The 23,574-nt window shown below is 34.5% G+C and overlaps 1 protein-coding gene across 1 annotated transcript; it reads left to right on the forward strand.

Annotated features, from left to right (window-relative positions):
* The first annotated feature begins 1,315 nt into the window (after positions 1-1,315).
* Positions 1,316-2,212, forward strand: Vom1r3 (vomeronasal 1 receptor 3). Its single transcript, XM_039097009.1, has one exon. It carries the CDS (start codon positions 1,316-1,318, stop codon positions 2,210-2,212), a length of 897 nt encoding a protein of 298 aa, XP_038952937.1.
* Positions 2,213-23,574: the final 21,362 nt, after the last annotated feature.

Raw genomic sequence — 23,574 nt, forward strand, 5'->3', positions numbered from 1 at the left:
TATAGCCTGTCTTAATTGTCTAAAGTCAAATCAATTAGTTATGAAAAAAACTAATTTCATTCCTATTTATGATTAAGCAACTATTTCTCAGGAATTGTGTTATAAACAACCTATAACTTCAATTACAAATGGTCGTATGAGGTCTGCTCCATGAAATGATAACCATGTTTTTCAGGTCAAAGACTGAAGACTTAAATCCCATTTTGGTAGATGCAGCACATATACATGAATTTTAAAAGATTGTTTTACTTAATTACTTGCGTTCATTAATTTGCCTGTTGATTCATGTTAGTTGTCTTCTCTTTCCATATTTGGGTTTAAAGTTATCCTCAAGCATATGAATGTGTTGTTTGCTATGGTTTTATCATTACACTTATTTACTGCTCATTGACACCGGAAACTGGATCTCATAAGAATGTTGTACATTCTTCACCAGTTTATTCTCGACTTAATATTTTCACTTTTTTCCTGACTGGTGGAAATGATTCATATGTTTTGTTGTGTACTTAGTACTAGGTATCTACTTATGAGTCCTGTATCTGTGTGCAAAAATAAAAAGAATCTACATGTGTATGTCTGTTATATAAATCATAATGAGAGTTACATATTTAAAATTTTAAGGGGCCGGGGACTTAGCTCAGTGGTAGAGCGCTTACCTAGGAATCACAAGGCCCTGGGTTCGGTCACCAGCTCCGAAAAAAAGATTCAAAAAAAATTTAAAATTGTGTTATGTAAATTTTAAGGTTAGTAGCATTAGGTGTGCACAAAGAAATGTTTGCATTGTTTCAGAGAAATGTTCTTACTTTTTTATTTGGATTAAATTTCAGAAGAGAAATGTATAGATTTCCCTTTTCTCTCTTTTTCTTTTCTTTTTCTCTTCTTTTTGTTTCTTTTCTTTTCTTTTCTGTTTTTGCTTAAAAGAGTAATTAAAATAAACTTATCTTAAATATGAGTTGCCACTGAGAATTAATTTTGGAAATTGTCAATGAATATCTATTATATTTTAACTCCCTGATCATTGATTCTCTAACAGGTACTTGGACATACTCTTAATACTGACATTTCTATGCAAAGGTCTGGAAGTTCTTTTCATAAGTATATAGACTGGAAGATTTCAGGAGTGTTACTGACAAAATATTTTTTGTAAAATATTGTTGATAAAATGATTTTCTGAGTCAGAGTGTTCCCATTAGCTTAACTACTAGAGAATTATCTAGAGCACATGCAATTTTTTTTTCACATCAAGAACCAGGTCTCTAAGTGTTCAAGGAAGTGACTTTTGCAACAGTTTAAGGAAAACTTGATCAATGACAGAATGTACCTCAAGGATTTGATAATAGGAATAGTGTTCTTACTTCAGAGTACAGTTGGGAGTCTAGGAAATGTCTCTCTTCTGTCCTGCTACCTGATCAATTACTATATTGAACATAGAATGAAGACTTCAAGTTTGATTCTTTCAAACCTATTCACAGCCAACTTTTTGATTCTTCTTTCTAAAGGACTGCTCCATACAGTGCAAACTTTTGGGATAAAAGGATTTATCAATGACTTTGTCTGCAAATTCCTTTTGTATATTCAAAGACTGGGCAGAAATGTGTCCATTAGTTCCACCTGCTTCTTGAGTGTCTTCCAGGCAATCACCATCAGTCCTAGGAACTCTTTTTGGATGAACCTTAAAGCCAAAGTTCCACATCATATTGGTCTCTTCACTTCTCTTTGCTGGATTCTCTACATGGTATTAAATATGATTTTTCCTGTGTATATGTATAACAAGGAGAACAGAAAGAACCTTACACAAAAACATCATCTGAAATATTGTTCCACTGTAGTTCATGATCACTTCATAAGCTCATTATATACTACAATTATTGTTCTTCCTGAAATTTTGTTTTCTTTCATTATCATCTGGTCGAGCAGCTCCATGGTTGTCATTCTCTATATGCACAGGCAAAATGTTCAACATATCCATAGCATCACTGTTTCCTCCAGAACATCCCCTGAGTCCAGAGCTACTCACAGGATACTGGCTCTCATGTTCACCTTCATAGGTTTTTATGCCCTCTCTTCCGTCTTACAAGGCTGCATTGCTCTTGTATATAATCCTGGTTGGTGGCTGGTGAACATCACAGCAATCATTTCTATGTGTTTTCCTTCTTTGGGACCTTTTGTGATGAATCATGATTCACCTTTTCCGAGATTATGCTTTACATGAGTAGAAATTTCCAAGTCACATAATGTTATCCCAGGTATACAAAGTCTATGGTTTCTTTCCCACAATATTTAAATTTTAAATTCCTCTTCATATAAGAAATATCGACATACAACTAATGCCTCACCACTTTTCTTCCTAAGAGAATCTGTACTCAGAGGTTTGGTTTTAATCTTTTGAAACTAATATCTGTAGTTTTATAGCAAACTACAATCAAGGAGCTTGTTCTATTATATTATTTTTCTTTTGGGAAAATAGTACTCTGTTTTAGGAATCCTAAGTAATGTTACCTGAGGAAGGACAAATAAGTTGTGTTTCCATATTTACTTAGAGCTTCTAGAAACTGGGTAAACAGATTATATCCTTACTATAGAAATTTTGCATAAGAAACACAATGATGAATAATATATCATTTTGTTATGATCTAACTTCTTAAATGATCTGTCATGTATGATTATGAGGACTACAAAGTTTTCCTTAGTATTGTATTTTTGCAATGTACAAGCCAACTATTATATGACTGAATCAATATCAATTTCTTAAGGCAGAAAAAATCTTATATAGTTCAAAAATAATGCTCACATTTTATCTAATTCTGTGGCAATATTAGTTGTGCTAATAGTTCTATGTTTTTCACTTTCATTTATTAAGTTTTAAAAAAAAATTCCCAAGTCAATTGTACTTGAATTTGCATGGACTAACTATCAGGATCGGTAATCAAGCCTAAATAAATAATCGAAATCAGAGTTCAGTTTTCCTGGGATTTCATTGCATAGTATTTTCCAATATTTCTATTTGAAAGCTTTTAAGCATATATCCAATGTATGGTACATTGACGATTTATAGAAGAACCTCGTAATGTTTTGGCATTGGTAATGATTACAGTTGTTATTTGAAAAAATACCTCTAGCTAAATATAAAGTAGAAGTTAATACTTTTTAAGGCCCACTCAGTAGAGGTCTTTAGGCTATGTTATCTTCATTTTAGAGGTATAGTTATGCTATATCACAATGCAAAGATTCAATCAACAGAGGAATGGGATTCTGACAAGTTAAATGACTTGGTTATTGGCATAAAATTATTTAAAAAAGTATGTGCCATTTTTATTTCAAAAGAAAGAAGTCCACACACAAAAAACTGACAAATCTATGCTCTTCTATATAGAGAATATATTCATATAAATAAACATCATTATATAATGACAAAATAGATACAAAAAGAACAGCCCATAGATGAGTATAGTGGTCAATATGGTAACAAAGGAAATATTTTCTCATATTAGGCAGTGCAGATAAATTCAATAGAACATTATCATCCATTTAAACTATGAACACAATGTCTGTGTGATTCTGTTGGTGGACAGAAAAAGCTGAATATACTGTAGTTATGGTTATACAGTCCTAAATAACTATGAGACAATTTATAAGTTAATATGTAGTAAATTAGCATGAAAACCTCTTGACACTATAGAAACATGATATTTATGTAAATACTAAAAGATATATAACTGTAACTTATGTCTATATTTTGCTATTCTTCAGGAGATAGACACAGGCAGCAGGTTCCAGGCAGCATGTCTTATATGATTCAGATATCATTACCACATTGTACGCTGACTAACAATAGACCCATAATTAAGATCTGTCTAAATATCAAGGATCTACTATAACTGATCTACCAAAGAAACTACATTCCCAAGCAAAATATGACCTTTACCTTCTTCCCATCCTATCCTAACTCTTTTGTCTTAAGAAATAATAGAAGACAATCATTTGATAACAGTCTGCTGAAAACCAATGCCTTAGCTAGTATAAAGTACTAGACATTACTTAGATTACCCCAAAGCTATTTTCTCATAATTTTCTTGTATCAGTAATGTATGCAATGGAAACAACAAATTTCATATTTTTTGTTTTTCTCAGAACTTGTTTTTGTAATTATTTATGTTTATAAGGTCTATAAAATGGGACACTGATCAATGTCTTACAGTTAGATCTTTAGGGCAATAGTACTGGCACCTTTTAGAGGTCATACTGGTTCAGGGAATAAAAGGAGAGGACAATAGAGAGGGTAGAAACAGCCAGATCATTAGTTAAGAATGGTCAAGTCAGAAGAAAAAAATTACATAAATCAAGAAAGTATTATATATGCTTACACTGAGTCCAATATAACTCACGTTAAAGTGGAGACATTCCTCAAGAGCTGCAAACATGGCCAATGAAAAGTGCCACAGCCATCACAAAGTTGATTATCCCCTGACCCACATTTAAGTTGGCAAAGTGAGTAAAATTTTGATATGTGGGATAAATCTAAGATGTAGAGAAAAGTATTCCAGAATATCACAAATGTATCAAAAATGTAAATTCTTCCTCATGATATGATGAAAATATGATCACATGTAAATTAGATTAATGAAAAGGCATTTAAGGTAAACAGATATTTGTATTTAGGTTTTCTGTCACTAACCTAATCTGGTAGGGAATATGACCCTTGGAATGGCATTAAACAAAAAGTTTCCATGCTCCACACAATCCTGCAGACCTTCCATCTAAAAGGTTTACCGTACAAAGTGGGGACTGTCTTTGTGGATCCTACATACTTCAATGATTTTATGGACACTGTGACAAATTGCACTAACGTTTCAAAATGACTGTCATAGACTCCACATATGTGTGAATTTGGAATAGTTTTGCATTTCAAAATTGGTCAGTGTATTATTAAGTACTTGATGTTGCCTAACTTTCTGAACTTGGGAACAAGGTGTAGAAGGGAAGGTTTCAGTAATTATGAGTCTTTATTGACTGTAAAACGTTCATTTTCTGCTATTTTCTGTGGTTTCACAATATTTTGGAGTTACTTTAAATATTGTTTAATTCATCTATCAGTTCAGTAGTATTTTTCAAAGTTCTGTACTGTACTTTATTTTGTAGATACTTAAATAGTGGTATAGGTACATCTGACTACATTTTTTACCCAAAAATATTAAACATTTTCTACAAATGTAAATACTGAATCCATTTTTCATTCAACAAATTGAACTTGCATGTGGATACTTAATAGCATATTAAGAATATAAATAGAAACTTTATTTTTAAATGATGACAGCAATTTATGAGACAATGAAAAATTGTTAAATGAACCATAGATTCTCTAAATTCCTGAAAAAATGGCTGGTATGCATTGTTGAGCACAAATTGTGGGGGATAACTCTGCTCCCAGCTGTCAGATGTTCATAGTTCTAAAGTCTCCACAAACCTACAGAATCCCCATTTCATAGTCATTTACCATACATTTTATAAAGTCCTGTCTTGGCAATGAATGGTATATATTCACAACACACACACACACACACACACACACACACACACACATAAACACACACACACACACACACACACATATATATATATATATTACACATGTTAAAGATCATACTAATAACTCATAGATTATTGCCTTTGTTTTTTCCCCTCAATTTCTCTCAAGAAAAGAATATATTCAGAGAACATAATGTATCATTAAATATTCATTAATGAAGATATTTGATTTAAGTTGCTGTGATTAATATGGAGTTACTGACTATACTGTCCAGAATCTTCTATCTCTGAAAATGAGTAATTGACCAGAAACTTTCAGAATGAGTCTGAGTTTTGGGAAGTAGTCAAGGTTTGCATATTTTAGGCTGAAGATGAAATAAAAGTTGTTTACTATTTTATTTTATTTTTTTTTACCATTCCATCTAAGTTGAGATCATTGTACTTAAGTATGAAACACAGGGTATAATTACTTTCCTAGTCTTTAGGTTTCCATTTGCTCTTAAGTTTTTCACAGCTTTTGGGTGGTTATAAACTATGTTGTGTAAGCTTGAAGATCATGCTCTATAATTACGTTGGTATATTTTATTTTCTCTGTGCTGAGTATCCTAGGTAAAATGAGAATTTCACAGGGATCTAAGTCTTAAAGATTTTAGTACAGTGTGTTTTAACAAGTATCTATGTAACTGTGTCATTTTTTTTTCTGTGTGTTCATGATTATCAAGTGGCTCAAGATATACTTAAATTAAAAAAAACAGCGTGGTGTTTAATGAATATAATAATGAATGCCCACATAACACTATTTTATTTTCACACATTGGTTATCTGTTCAGGTACATTTCCCCTGTACCAATGTGTTTAAGATTATTTCCCAATTTCTTTTCTATTAGATTTCAGTGTATCTGGTTTTATGTGGAGGCCCTTGATCCACTTGGATTTGAGCTTTATACAAGGGGATAAATATGGAACATTTTGCATTCTTATTTATCCAGATCTTCATTTAGACCAGTAGCAAGTGTTGAAGATGCTTTCTTTTTATCCAGTCTATGTTTTTCGCTACTTCATCAAAGATCAATTATTTAAAGTTCTGTGGATTTATTTCTGGGTTTTCAATTCTACTTCATTGATTGACTATCTGTATCTATACCATTACCATGTTTGTTTGTTTTTTTTGTTTGCTTGTTTGTTTGTTTTTCATTATTATTCTGTAGTACAACTAGAGTTTAGGGATGGTTATTTCCTTGTTGAGAATCATTTTCATTTTTGTTTTTTGTTTTTCTATATGATTGCAGATAACTATCCAGGTCTGTGTAGAATAGAGTTGAAATTCCAATGGGGATTGAATTGAATGTGTAGATTGCCTATTGTAGGATGTCCATTTTTCTATGTTATGCCTACCAATTAATGAGAATAGGAGGTCTCCTATCCATCATCTGATGTCTTTCATTTTCTTCTTCAGAGACTTGAAGTTCTTGTCATACAGATCTTTTACTAGCTCAGTTAGAGGTACACGAAGCTATTTCATATTATCAGTGACTATTGTGAAGGGTATTGTTTCCCTATTATTCTTACTCAGCCAGATTATCATTTGCATAAAGGAAGGCTAACCCTGCCTTGCCCCCATTATGAGTCTCCACCACCTTTGGGGATTCTCATCCCCACACAGAAAATGAACTGCCTCAAATTTCTTCATGAAGTAATTAATGCTTTGAAATTTCCTATTAGCACTGCTTTTACGGTGTCCAAGGAGTTTGGTATGCTGTACCTTCGATTTCATTGGATTCTAGAAAGTCTTTAATGTCTTTATTTTTGTCAGTGACCAAGTTATCATTTAAGAGTTAAGTTATCATGAGTATGTCGGCTATGTGTTGTTTTGTTGATCTTGAAATATAGCATAACTTCATAGTTATCTGATAGGATGTATGGGATTATTTCCCTCTTCTTGTATCTATTAAACTTTCTTTTGTGATTGAATATATGCTCAACTTTGAAGATGGTGCCTTGAGGTTATTAGAAAAAAGAATATTCTTTTGTTTTAAGATGAAATGTTCTGTATATATCTGTTAAAAACCTTTGGTTCATAATTTCGATTAGTTTCACAGTGTCTGTGTTCAGTTTCTGTTTGAAAGACCTGTTCATTCGTGAGTGTGTGGCGACAAAATCTCCCACAATTATAGAATAGAGTTCATTGTTTTGAGATTAAGAAAATTTTCTTTTATGACTGTGAGTGCACTTGATATTGTGGCATAGATGTTCTTAATTGAAATATCATCTTGGGATATTTTTCTTTTGATGAGTATAAAGTGTCATTTTCTATTGTTGATAAGTTTTGCTTAGAAGTCTATTTTGTTGGATATTATAATGGCTACTTGAGCTTGTTTCTTGGGTCTGTTTGCTTGGGAAAAATATTCTTGCATTTTGCTTTGAGTTAATCATTTCCTTTGTCACTAAAGTGTGTTTCTTACATAGCAAAATGCTATATCCTGCTTGTGTGCCCAGTCTGTTAACCTATTTTTATTGTGGAGTTGAGTCCATTGAATTAGAAAGATATTAAAGACCAGTAATTTTTCTTATTATTTTTGATGTTATATCTGGTATTGTGTGTACATGTGCTTCACTTCCTTTTGTTTGTTATGAGATGATTTATTCTGCTTTTTGGGTGTTGTTACTTAACTTTTGTTGGAGTTTTACTTCTACAGTCCTCTTTGTGATTCTAGGAAGATATTCTTTGAATTTAGATTTGTCGTGGAATATCTTGGTTTCTCCATCAAATATGATTGCGAGTTTTTCTAGGGATAATAGACTAGGATTGTGTTTGTGATCTTATCTGGCTTGTGCAGTCTCTGTTGAGAAGTCAGTTATAATCCTCATAGGACTGCCATAAATGTTACTTGCTCATTTTTCCTTCTTGCTTATAATATTCTTTGATCTGTTCATTTAATGTATTGATTATCATGTGACAGGATCATTTTCTTTTCACTTTGAATCAATACAGCAAAGGCAGTAAGGTGTATATTGCAAGCTCATTCTTCAATGAGTTTTAACGTCAATTATAATATAAACTGTGGAGTCTGAAGCCATTTATTTATCTGGAGAATTTTGAATGTGTCTCTTAGAAAAATCAGCATTAAGAATGAAGCCATGTTTCTCAGGAAAAGGAATAGCCGGTATGTATAAAACGAAACAATGCAAAGATTATACTTCGAGATAAAGTACCATATTGACCACTGATATTAAAGACAAGGAAATTTCAGCCACCTTTCCCATGTGTAGAAATACTTTATTAGACTATCAATCCTCTGAATTTATATTTAAATAATGAACATAATGTGAACGAAGTATGAATCCAATGGCTCAGGCTCTAAGATCAACAATTTACCAATGGGATGTTATGAATCTGAAAAGATTGTGTAAGGCATAGGACACTGTCTATATGACTAAATGGCTACCTACAGATTGGGAAAAGATCTTCATTAACCCTACATCTTAGAAAGGGCTAAAATACAAATTTTACAAAAATAAACAAATTAGACTCTGAAAACATCAAACCACCCAGTTTGAGGTATAGAGTTGAACAAGGATTTCTCATGAGAGAAATCTTGAATGTTTCAGAAGCACTTAAAGAAATATTTAAAATCCTTAATCCTCAGGTAAAGAAATTCCCTGAGATTCCAGTTTTAAAATTCTTTAATTTTAAACCTCTTTTAGATGACATTGACTGAAGAAGCTCTCTCAGATAGTATTCAACTAAACACATTGTCCACAAAAAAGAATTATATAGTCTTTGGAAAGTGGGAAGAGATTTTTTTCTTAGGGTAAATGTCTAAGCCAGGAGTTTGAGGTTCTATGTTACTCTGATTTGCCTAGAATAGTTTACCACTAGGATGATCTTCTAATTTTGCCAAGAATAATGAAGCATTTGTCAGGTAGAGTGTTTTTTGGGGGGATGCCCACATAAGAAACCCAGGAGGAAGGTCTCATAGAAATGGCTTCCTCTATTCTTCACCAAGCACATGGGACCTATCTTGGCATGGGAGTCTTTGACCTTAATTCACTGGGGTTCCCAATAATAGGTATTGCATTCCTAACAAAGAGTGTTTAGATTTCTTAATCCTGAGTTTCACGAGGGTGTCCCCAGGGTCCCATTGCAGATCATAAACAAGAATATTCATTCCTAAAAAGAACTCCCAAAAGCTGAGAAATAACCTGATGTGCTTTTTTGAATTTTCACTTGTGGCCCTATAGAGTGATGTGTGATATTGTTAGAAAAAGAAAAAACAAACAAACAAACAAACAAACAAACAAACAAAACCAACTAACCCATGTCCCAAGTATGCCATATAACAAGAATCAGAACAAAAATAGAACCATACATCACAGAGCATAGGCGTAACCAGATAGAATGATAAACCAGCTTGCCCCCATCTTTGACTGAAGGTGATATTAATTAGATAAGAAAAAGTAATTCCCGTCCTGTTTGTCGTTTTTTTCTTAAGAAGTGCGCCATAGCCAAGGCATAACTCAATTACAATGTTTTTGGGTGTAGCCTGTTCAAGAAATGGCAGTCATGTCTTTTTCATGTTTAAGGCAGAACACTTGAAGCTTACTATAGCTGGATACAGCCAAGCTACATGATGCAAAACAATTGTTCTAACTACTTAATTTATTTTTGGTAAAACAATACAGAGAAAGCCATATGTCAATAAAATACAGAGCATGCTTTGTAAAACCCTGACATAACAAATCATGAAGTTCTCAACTTCTTCACTATATTCAGCCATCAATGACTATAAAATAATGCATATCATACACTAGCAACTTGACATCACACCTAAAAGCTCTAGAACAAAAATAAAGAAAATACATCCAAGAGGAGTAGATGGCAGGAAATAATCAAACTCAGGGCTGAAATCAACCAAGTGGAAAAAAAAAAGACTATAAGAAGAATCAACAAACTCAGGAGCCGGTTCTTTTAGAAAATCAATAAGATAGATATAACCTTATTCACATTAAAGAGGATGACATAGAAATTATATCCAAATTAACAAAATCTCAAATGAAATATAAGACATAGCAACAGAATCTGAGGAAATTTTAAAAAAATCATCATATCCTACTACAAAATCCCATACAAAACAAAAGTGGAATGTCTGGAGGAAATAGAAATTTCAAGACCGACACCGGGTACCAAAGTTAAATCAGGATCAGATAAGCCATGTAAACTGTCCTATAACCCGTAAAGAAATAGAAGTAGTTGTTATAAGTCTCCCAAACAAAGGACCAGATAGGCTTAGTGAAGAAGTATATCAGACCATCATAGAAAACCTAATAACAATAGGACCTAAACTGTTCCAAAAAATAGAAACGGAAGGAACACTACCCACTTTCTTCTACAAAGCTACAATTATGCTTATACCTAAGCCACACAAAGACCCACCACAAAAGAAAACCATATCATTTTCCCTTATGATTATCAATATAAAATTACCCAATAAAATTCTCACGAACCTAATCTAAGAACACATCAAAAAAATCATCCACCATGATCAGGTAGACCTCATTTCAGGGATGCAGAGATGTTTTAATATATAAAAATCCATCCCCATAATCTACTATATGAAAAAACTCAAAAGAAAAAAACACATGATCACCTCATTAAATGCTGAGAAAGCATTAGACTAAATTCAACACCCCTTCATGATAAAAGTCTTGAAATTCAAGTCAGGAATTCAAGGCCAATACCTAAACATAGTAAAAGCAACATAGAGCAAACCAGTAGCCAGCATTAAACTAAATGGAGAGAAACTTAAAGCTATCCCACTAAAATAAAGGAATAAACAAAGATGCATACCTATTCAACATAGTACCTGAATTTCTATCCAGATCAATTAGACAACAAAAGTCAATCAAAGATATGAAAATTGGAAAGGAAGAAGGCAAAATATCACTATTTGAAGATGATATGATAATATACCTAGGTGTGACTCTAAACAAGCAAGTGAAAGATATGTATGACAAGAACTTCAAGTCTCTGAAGAAAGAAATTGAAGAAGATCTCAGTATTTGGAAAGATCGTTCATCCTCATGGAGTGGCAGAAGTAATGTAAAAATAGACATCTTGTCAAAATCAATCTACTGATTCAATGCAATCCCCATCAAAATACAACTCAATTCTTCATAGATTTCAAAAGAGCAATACTCAACTTTATTTGGAATAAGAAAAGATCCAGGATAATGAAAACTATACTCAACAATAAAAGAATTTCTGGGGGAATTACCATCCCTGACCTCATGCTGTATTCCAGAGTAATAATGATAAAAATGCATGGTATTGGTACAGGGACAGGCAGGTAGATAAATGGAATAGAATTGAAGATCCAGAAATGAACCCACACACCTGTGGTAACATGATATTCAACAAAGGAGCTGAAATCATTCAATGAAACAAAGATATCATTTTCAACAATGGTGCTAGAATACAAATCGATCCATCCTTATCACCCTGTACAAAGCTTAAGTCCATGTGGAACAACAACCTCTTCATAAAGCCAGATACACTCCAACAAAAGAAGAAAAAATGGGGAAGAGCCTCAAATGTATGGGCAATGGGGTAAATTTTTCCTGCCAAGTAGACCAATGGCTTATGCTCTATGACCAAAAATCAACAAATAGCACTTCACAAAATTGCAAAGCTTCTGTAAGCCCAAGCACATGCTCATTAGGACAAAACGGCTATGAATAGATTGGGACTTTTCAATCCTATATCCAATAGAGTATTGTAAAATACCCAATGTATACAATAAACTTAGAAAGTTTGACTCCAGAGTGCCAAATAAACCTATTAAAAATCGTGTACAGAGCTGAATAAAGAATTCTCAGCTGAAGAATATCAAATGGCTGAGAAATGTTCCACACCCTTAGTCATCAGGGAATTGCAAATCAAAACAACCCTGTGATTTCACCTCACACAGAATGCTTAACATCAAATCTCTGGTGACAGCAGATGCTGGGAAGAATGAAGAGAAAGATGAACATTCCTCCAGTGTTGGTGGAATTGCAAATTGCTGCAAATAGTCGAAAATAGCTTTGGGGTTCCTCAGAAAAGTGGATATAGTATTAACTGAGGACCCAGCTATACCACTCCTGGGCATATAGCAGAAGATGCTCCAACATATAACAAGAACACATAACCCCTACGTTCATAGCACCTGTGTTTATAATAGGCCAAAGCTGGAAAGACCTCAGAGGAATGTGGTGTTTCTACAAAATTTAGTACTACTCAGCTATCAAAATAATTCCCTGATGAAATTGATAGGTATATTGACAGTACTAGAAAGTATTATCCTGAGTCAGTTAACCCAATCACAAAAATACACACATGGTATGCATTCACTGATGGTAGATATTAATCAAAAAGCTTGAATTACCCAAGATAGATTTACAGACCTCACGAAGCTTCAGAAGGACAACCATAGTGAGGATGATTCAGTCCTTTAAAAGGGGAACAAAAATATTCATAGGAGGAGATATGGAGATAAGGTTAGAAGCAGAGACTGAAAGAATGGCCATTCAGAGTCTTCACTACCAGGAGATCCAGCCCATATATTTATAAATATAGCCACCAAACCCAGACAATATTGCTTATGCCAAGAAGTGCATGCTTATAGGAGACTGATACAGCTGTCTCTTGAGAGGATCTGCCAGAGCATAACAAATGCGAAGATGAATGTTAGCAGCAAACCATTTAACTGAGAATGAAGTCCACATTGAAGGGGCTTGAGAAAGAATTGAAGGAGCCGAAAGGGCTTACACTCCCATAAGAACAACTATATCAACCAACCAGGTTTCCCAGCGTCCAAACCACTATCCAAAGAGTACATAAGGACATATCCATGGCTCCAACTGAATATGTAGCAGATGATGGCCTTGGTGAGCCCCAAAGGGAGGAGAAGGCCTTGGTCCTGCCGAGGCTCCACACCCCTGTGTAGGAGAATGTCAGGGCAGGGAGGCAGGAACAGGTGTGTGGTTGAGGAGGGGGAACACCCTCATAGAAGAAGGGGAAGTAGGGATGTCATAGGGGGTTTCTGGATATGAAACCTTTAAAAGGAATAACATTTGGCATGTAAATAGAAGAAAAACCAATAAAACATTGCCACACATAATACAATAACATATTGAGAAATATACTGGTAATTTTTTTCTCGATTAGTATGCTCATTTATGCAGTTCCAAAAAAGTTTCACTCAACGTTACTAATTATGTTAAAATATTTGATTTTTATACATTTGCTATAATGTACCTTGGGTGTTTATAATCATGAATTCAAATGACTCTTTTTCACACACAACATAGTGCAGAAAATTTAAGTTTATGATTTTTTTTACAGGTGTGAATCTTTCCATAATTTAAGAAAAAGACACAGAGGCTTGTAATGTCCTTTAAGAACATGGAAATTGACATAGTGCTCTTAATGTAAAGAACACACAGAATTCTGGGAAACTTTTGTTTACTGTGAAGTTCTTAAGCACTAGGAAATCACATCAAACTTCGCAAATTTGATTTACATGCACCTGTTTACATTCAAATCTTTGTCCCTGTTTGGAAGAAGCATGCCTATCAGCACCAACTGTCACTTGAGTCTATTCTAGACCATCAGTAAATCCCCATTGACTATGACAGAAGCTATACCATTACACTAACTTTTATGTGTATGGATTTCTGAACTGTCCTCAATAGTGCCTGACTGACAGAAAGCATGTCCTTTTCATCCTACCCACATTTATTTAATGAAAAATGTCAGGCTAATGCAATTTGGGTTTGTTATTGCTTGCTATAAGAAATTTCAATTGAAGAGCAAAGGATAAAATTTTGCACTTAGTAGAACTGGGAACCTTAGATGTGCAAGTCTGTGATTCGTAGAATTATACTATATAATAAAGATTATTCCTCTTAACTGAATGTATGCTGGTGCTTAGTTATATTTTTGTTTGTTGGTTTGATTTTTGCTATGCTCCAAAACTCTTTTCCTTATGTTATGCAAATCCATACCATCCTGTGACATAATCTTTAAAAAAACAAACGAAAAACAACCTAAACATGTTCACTGATCTCTTCTAACTTTGTGTTGTTTATCATTGCTTGGTCTATATGAGAACATGGTGAGTGGGTGTCCTATAGAGTAGAATGCCAAAGTCCACAGGCCACTATACCAGCTGTAAAGTTGAATGAATTAATGGAATATTGTCACATAGCTGAGACTGTGGAAAAGAATAGAGTATAGAAAACCACATGCTTGGTCACAGAACATGAGGACAGTCCAAGACATCTACAAGAGGTTAAGAGAAAAGGGTCCTCTTTTAAGGAACTGTCCTACTCTGACATATTTTCTCTATTTATCACCTCTTAAAATTTTTCAAAATTTCACTGAATGATATCAGTATTTCAAACCATGAGTTCAAAATCTAAATTTAGGAGAAATTTCCTTAAAACCATATCGTTTTTAAAAAGGCTTAAGAGTATAGTTAGGTAGAATAGCATCCTCATAGAAGCAGGCAAGGTGGTATGGGATATATGGTTTGTGAAAGGAAAATGGGACTAGGGATAATATTTGTAATGTAAATAAATAGAATAACTAATAAAAATTTAAAAATGGGTCTTTCCTGAATTCATTGAAAGCACACCTAAAGACAAAGGAATATAGGAAAATCCAAGAATTGTGGTGGAATAGTTACATAATCTGGACAAAAGTTCTCATTCAAACCACCTTACTGTACATTGTTTATTTAATTGTTATAGTAATATACAAAAACCACGATAACTTGAAAAATGATGTTTTGATTAGCTGTATATTCCCATACAAAGAGTTTATACTGGAAGAATGGCAGTAGGTGGATGAAACGGGAACCTGAGAGAAAATAGTTTCATCTACATATACACAGAGGTGTATCAAACTTTTTGAAATATGTATTCATATAACTCTTCACAAGTAATCTGTTTTCTCTAGGAAGACTTTATCACATGAAAGTGTGAAATACTCTCAAGAAACTGTCCTCATCCATGAAATAAGTACTCAAGTATATTAGCTTGTAAAGAAGACTTTAAAGTTAGAATACTGGATAACTGTAGTGTAATGACAACCTAGTGGTTCAATCTGCTATGAGTTGAAATTAAAATAAAACCTTGTTTTTTTTAAAGATTTATTTATTTTATTTATATGTTACTACACTGTAGTTCTCTTCAGACACTTCAGAAGAGAGTAAACCATTACAGATGGTTGTAAGCCACCATGTGGTTGCTGGGAATTGAACTCAGGACCTCTGGAAGAGCAGTCAGTGCTCTTAACCGCTGAGCCATCTCTCCAGCCCTTTTCAATTTTTTAAAAAAGATTTATTTATTTTATTTATATGTTACTACACTGTAGTTCTCTTCATACAATTCAGAAGAGAGTAAACCATTACAGATGGTTGTAAGCCTCCATGTGGTTGCTGGGAATTGAACTCAGGACCTCTGGAAGAGCAGTCAGTGCTCTTAAAAATAAAACCTTCTTAATACTTAACAAACAAGATATGAACTTTCAAGATCTACTGTTTGTTTAGGTAATCAAGGTAATCTCTTGAAAGTTGCATCCATACAATAGATAACTTACAAACAAATTAACTAATTATAAACAATGCATTTAGCCTGTTACACTGTCTGTGAATGAAACAATTACTCTGTGAGTATTCTTTTTGGCATAAAATTCATTGGTCTACAATCTCCAACAACATAGACTTGCTTCAGGGGATCTTGGAAACCTTGGAGAAAGAAAGTAAGACCTAAGCAAGCAAATGAAAGATTAGCATGACAGAACCTTCATGTTGCTGAAGATAGAAATTAAGAAGTCCTCAGATGATGGAAAGAAAGATTGCCTATGCTCAAGAATTGTCATGATTAATATAGAAAAATGGCTATCTTTCAGAAAGCAATCAATTCTTCATAGTGTTAGAAGGAGAAATTCTCATATTTGTTTAGATTAGCAAAAACCTAGAATGCCAAAAACTATTCTCAACAATAAGAGAACTTCGAGGGGAGTCACTCATCCTGTTGTCAACCTGTACTAGAGTGATAAAAACCAAACATCATGCTATTGGTATGGAGACAGGTAGGGAGATAAATGGAATAGAATTGAAGACCCAGAAATGAACCCACACACCTATGGTCACTAGATCTTTGGCAAAGAATCTAAAACTATCCAGTGTAGAAAAGATAGCATTTTCAAAGAAATGGTGCTGGTAATCTGATTTTTAGCATGTAGAAAAATTCAAATTGATCAATTCTTATCTCCTTATTCAAAGCTCAAGTCCAAGTGGATGAAGGACCTTCATATAAAACAGGATATGCTGAGTCTAAAAGAAGAGAGAGTGAGGAAGAGACTGGAAGACATGGGAACAGGGAAAAATTTCTTGGACAGAATACCAATGGCATATCATATAAGATCAACAATAAACAAAAGGGACATCATAAAATTGCAAATTTTCTGTAATGCAAAGAACACTGTCAATAGGACAAAATGGTAATGCACACACTTGAAAAATGTCTTTAACAACATACATTGGATGGAGAGCTAATATCCCAAATATACAAAAAACTCAAGAATTTAGACACCAGAGAACCAAATAACCCTATTAAAAATGGGGTGCAGAGCAAAACAGAGAATTGTCAACTAGGGAATCTCCCATGGGTGAGATGAGAAACACTTAAAGTAATGTTTAACATCCTTAATCAGGAGGGAAATATGAATCAAAATGACCCTGAGATTCCACCTCACACCAATAAGAATGGAGAAGATCAAAACCTCAGGTAAGAGCTGGGAAGGATATGGCAAATGAGGAAAACTCCTTCATTTTTGGTGGATGTACAAGCTGTAACCACATTGGAAATCAATCTGGCAGTTTCTCAGAAAATTAAAAATAGTTTTACCTAAAGACCCAGCCATACCATTCCTGGGCATATACCCCAAAGATGCTCCAATATATAATGACACATCTTCCACTATGTTCATAACAGCCTTATTTATAATAGTCAGAAACTGGAAATCACCCAGATGTCCCTCAGCAGAAGGCAGGATACAGAAAATGTGGTACATTTACACAAAGGAGTAATACTCTGCTATTAAAAATAATGACTTTATTAAATTTGCAGGCAACTGGATAGAAATAGACAATATCCTAAGTGAGGTAAATCAGAAACAGAACACACATAGTTCATTCTTGCTAGTAAGTAGATATTAACCCAGAAGATCTCAATGCACAGAATAAAACCCATATATCTTATGGGCTTAGGAGGAAGCAAGATCAGGGTTTAGATGCTGCAGTCTTACAATGAAGCAGATAAGAGGATGATTGCAGGAGGTGGAGTGAGGGGTAACATCTGAAGAATTAACTAAGCAGGGCTTATAGGGAATCACAGACACTAAACCTGCAATCACACAGTTTGCATGGTTCTATATTAGATCTCTACAATGTAGTGGTTGTTTAGGTTATGATTTTTTAGCGTCTCATAATAGTAGAAGTGGAGTTATCTCTGACTCTTTCACCTAATCTTTTACTGTGTTGCCTCATCTATCCTTGTTAAGAGTTTTTGTACCTCACCTTGTCAGATCTTGTTATACAGTGTCATGTTTATATCCCTGAAAGTGCTTCTCTTTACTGAAGGGAAGATGCTGGAAACAAGAGATCTGAAGTAGGGAAAAAATAGAGTGGGATAGGGAGGAGAGTAGTATCTAGAGGGTGAAGTTGAGAGATATAATCTGTGAATATAATTTTAATGTGTTAAGATATCTTCATAGTAAGGTAATTTGAGTATTTAGTTTTCTTTGATCTACCTAAGGTACATATGAATTTGACCCTTTGACTTACACTTGGTAGACCCTTTATTTGTGTGTCACAGCAGTAGCAACTTGAAAAATATAACAGACATTTGTTAATATTATAAAATGTCATCCTTCTGTAGAGGGTGCCATAAACATGACATAGACACGAAAAGGAAAGAAAAAAATAAAAGGAAAGAAGGAAAGAAGGAAGGAAGGAAGGAAGGAAGAAAGAAAGAAATAAAGAAAGAAAGAATGAATTGAAGAAAGAAAAACACTTTAGCCTCAAAAAGACTCCTAGTAGAACTACAGAAATATTATTTCAGTGGGTCTAAATACATCATTAAAAAGGGGTTTACAAATATGTGAGAAAATTCACTTCAGATCTAACCTTCTAATGACACTGCCTTCAATAACTTCTTCAGATTCCAAGAGCTTCTTTGATTCCTTTTATATCATGGTTGTCATTTTATTGTCTGTAAAGAAAGATAACTACCCCTAGTGACTCACTATAAAGTTTGGATCAACATAAATTTTGACCATTGCAGGAATTTTTATTGGTTCTCACATAAATCTAATTATTGAATATGTCTTCTTACTTATATGACAGGAAGGCAGGAATATGCATGGATTTAATATATAGAATTATAAATTGTATATACCAGCATTTAATGTTAGATGAACAGATTATTCCTTAGCATTCTTGGAATAAATTGAGCACCTTCACTTCTATGACTGTTCAGTTCCAGAATCCCATTTTGTTTTATTACACTCCAAAAAGTATTTTACTTGTTGGGAGTGATGCCCTTAAAACCCTCCATTATTGATGTTAATAGTTTAGTTAGAGTTAAGTATGACTGGGTTCATGGAAAATCCCCAGCCAACTGCAGAAGACTAATACAAATCTGGAGATCAGGATTCCAATGATATGACAAACTTGTAACCTTTCTGAGAAACCAACACCTTGTTGACATCAGGTGACCACACAAGTACAGTGTCCTTGGCTTGTGCAGATGCTTCTCACTCCTCCCCACCCCCGTTACCCCTGTTATGGTATAAATTCAGCCTTAGGAAAAATAAAATTGTCGCCTTGATCAGACTTTTGTCTTGGCATCCTTCTTCTTGTCTCTTGCCCCACCCCCATTCTCGTACAGGTACACTTTGCACTCTTGTTGACTGTCCTGCAGGTTCGAACAACTGGTCGAGACATTTACTCTTTATACTCCTAATTTTTGCATGGTTTATATTGGATAAAAAATCCAAGCATTGATCCAGGATACATAAAAAGCTTACAATCTCAGCAGCAGCAGAAGAAAGAAAGGAAGGGATCCTGTGCTCATCAACACAGTTGAATAATAGAACACTGAAACACCTTGACAGTATTATTAGGTGTTACTATCCATATTCTAAGTACCAGGTCCCTCTATTTTCCCACACCCCACTATCTCTAGTTGTGTCCCATGACTCATGTTCCCAAAAATAAGTCCAAAAATATTGGTATAAACTTTGCAACATGAGTTAAAACATGAACCTGAAAATGGGATATTTAATTTGTAGATTGTATCAGGAAAGAAATGAGGCTTATAAAGAGATAATACTGATAAGGAGGATGAAAACAGTAAGAGGAAATAACATTTGAAGGGCAATTAGCATGAGTGAGTTAGAAGAAACCAGATAATTCTCAGAGACTAACACGGAATGGACCAGAAAACAATACTCAGAGACCACAGGCAGGCATTAATTATGAAAAATGGAAGTGCCTTAACTTTCAGTACCATGTGATTATACAGTACTAGATGAATACAGTTCGAAGGGTTGAGATATTTAATGAGTACAGATATAAGAAAAGGGGAAGGCAACAGCAACAAAAGTAGTAATACTTGGGCTTACCTGGGTTTACTGGAAAAAGATGAACTATAGGAATATGACAGGGTATGTAGGGTATTTCATATAATCTAGTGCCTAGTTGGATGTAAGGTAGGGATGATGAGTATGTTTTAATTTCTAAATATAACATGTATTAAGATTCAGGAAGTTGGACAGTTAGAATACCTGCTTCAAAATTATTAGCTGCTGCCTATCTCTGTATGATAAAAATCATCAAAAGGGCATGGAAAATTAAATCATATAGCAGCTCCTGATTCTTTATTCTAGCCACTCAATCTTAAAAGTCATATTACTTGGTGTAAATAAGTCATGGATTTTATAAGATGATGTGGTGTTGAGGTTACATCACGAAAAGCTCAGTTTGCTGTTGGAATCAGACTAATGATAACGAAGGTCATATAACAGAATTACTGTTCAGTCAGTCGGTCTGAGTCCTGGAATGGTTATAAATCCTATATTATCACTTGTCCAGTGATGATATTATATGAAAGAGAGAATTTTTTCCAGGTGAGTAAAATGTTCATAACAACAATACTGTGCATTCCTCTTTGGCTGATCAGTTGCACACCATGATATCATTAGCTCCATTAGACAAAGCACAAATGCTAATCATATACCATTGGATGGAGAATAAATTCTTAGATACTTTTTATGGATGGTGGAAAGGAACCCCGAAATATTCAACTCTGGAAATGTCTTCAAGATTCTCAGTTCCTTCACGTGTCTGTCTATATCTCTATTTTTTATTTTTATTTTTTATTCTTTAAATACACAGTTGAATCCCACAGTTCACTCAAGGTATTGGGTGACCTCTGAAAAATAATGACACAAATATGAACCTTCACATTTTGACACCAGAGAAAATAAATGACTCCATGATTACCTACAAATAACAGTATCTGTCCACAACTCATCATGCCTGAAACAGAATTCCTGATGATACAATTAAAGAAAGGTAATATGTTACCTTTCCTGTGGCTACAGTTTTACAGAAGAAACATTCATATTGAATAAGATTAATCTCCATTCACTATATTTCACCACAGAAAATGGCATTCAGCATTTCATTTTACTATGTTTCAAATGGTTTAAAATTTACTATTTTGGGCTCCATATATTTTATTGTTCGTTATTATTTTATTCTTTAAAGAGAAATATCATGAAGTTACATGGTTTGGGAGGTAAAGGATTGTCTGGTAGGCATTATAGAATGATATAAGTAAAATGCACATAATTCTCAAAAACAAAACAGGAAAAAGAAAGCAAAACTGAACAACACATATGCACACACAAACACACACTCACAGAAACATACACACATGCACATATCATATAGTATATTCATCCGTAATCTTCATTAATTGCCAAAAATGAAATATCAGTGAACAAAGATGTTCAATACAAAAATGTTAAAATTGCATGATTTTACTCACAGTATATTTTTGAAGTGACATAAGTAATACTTAAATTCTGGTTTCCAGTGGTTTCAGGGAAAGAAAGAGCAATTTAGCTATGACTATTTCTGAGAAATTATCTTTGTGTTTGGATAATCCTGTGTTTGAATGCAGAGCATACAGTTGAATACATAAAAAGGCTGTTGAACTTTGATTAAAGTAAAAATACTTCTCAGTGGCAACAACCTAGTTACAATACAACAATAACTGTATTAATGCAAGGTATTTTGACTTTGGGAAACTAGTAAAGGGAGAACAGACTCCGAATGCTTACCAGTGCATTAAATACCAAATTAAGAGTTTAACAGACCTCCTGTATTATGTTCTCCAAGTCAGTATAACTAGCAGAAACAAAGGCTAATTGGTTCATGGTATTTTATAAGCTCAGCTTAATCTCATTGGTCACTAATTTTGTCTACTGGAAAACTTAACACTGAGAAAGCCATAAAGTGAAAAATACATTTTAAGTCTAGAAATATTTAGTGTCCTTTTTTGTTGTGTTTTGTTTTCTAAACTAATGTTCATTTGTTGCTTAGTTGGAATACAGCCCATCAGAACAGAAGACGTGCATTTGGAGGAGAGCAAATGTACACTGCAGCCATTGGTAAACCTGCTGAGACTGCAAGGCAGGGCAGATGGTACCCAAGGAAGAGGCACAGATGACTTAGCCTTCTATGGTAGCTAAGATACCAAGGGCAAAGTCTTTGGAAGTAGATTTACATTTGGTTACTCAGGAATTACACCAAAGATAATGAGAAGAAAAAAACAAAGACAGGACAAAGCTACTACCCCCAACAGGAAGTCAAGGGACAATTTGTTCGATCATTTTTTTGTAGAGGCAGTTTAACTTTTCACTTGCTTTCTGCTTCAGGGCCATGTGTTTATGGCCTGCAGCACTGGAGAAATAGAGGGTACAAGAACACATCTAGAATGTGATATTTGTTCAAAATCCAACTTAGAATTCATTTCAAGCCCAAGCCATACCCTCTAAGAGGACATGAACGATATTTTCTCTGCTCTGTATACTAGTAATCATTTCTAACACCCCAGTCTTTATAGCCCTCCTGGTCGTCCCTCTGACAGTTCCTCATTCTATTCCTCCTCCTATATCCCCAAGAGAATACCACAGAATCCCCCAACCCAGCATGGCACCCCACTCCCTGGGGCCTCAAATTTCTCAAGGGCTAGGTCCTTATTCTTCCACTAAAGCCAGAGCATCAAGTCCTTTGCTGTATAGCTATCAGGGGTCCTAATGTAAGACAGTGTATGCTTCCTGGTGGATGGCCAAGTATTTGAGAGATCCCAGGAGTCCAGGTCAAGGTGATACTGGTCATTTTTCTATGGGGTCACCTTCCTCAGCTTCCTCCAGCTGCTCCAAAATTAAGCCATGTATTCCCGACCTCCATGCATTAACTTGGGTGCAAGTATTTACATCTGACTCTTTCTGCTGCCTACTGGTCCTCTAAGAGGACACCCATGCTAGCCTCGCAACTCCAAGCACACCACAGCATCAGCAATAATGTAAGGCCTTGAAACCTCCCCTTGACATGGATCCCAATTGGGATTGATCACTGAACCTCAATTCCCTCACTCTCTTCTCCATTTTGTCCCTGCACTTCTTTTAGACATTAACAATTCTGGGTCAGTTTTTGAATGTGTGTTGGCAACCCCATCCCTCCATATGAGGCTATGTCTTTCTAATGGAGATAGACTCTACTCTTTCCCCAAGTTGCACATTTCAGCTAAGATTTTTCTCTTTGAATCCTGAGCCCTTATCAATTCCAAGTTCTCTGGTAAATTCTAGAGGGTCGCCCCAATTTCTACCTCTTGAGGTTGCCTGTTTTCATTCTTTCTGCTTTGCTC

This window comes from Rattus norvegicus, chromosome 1 (genome assembly GCF_036323735.1).
Source record: "Rattus norvegicus strain BN/NHsdMcwi chromosome 1, GRCr8, whole genome shotgun sequence".
Lineage (NCBI taxonomy): Eukaryota > Metazoa > Chordata > Mammalia > Rodentia > Muridae > Rattus > Rattus norvegicus.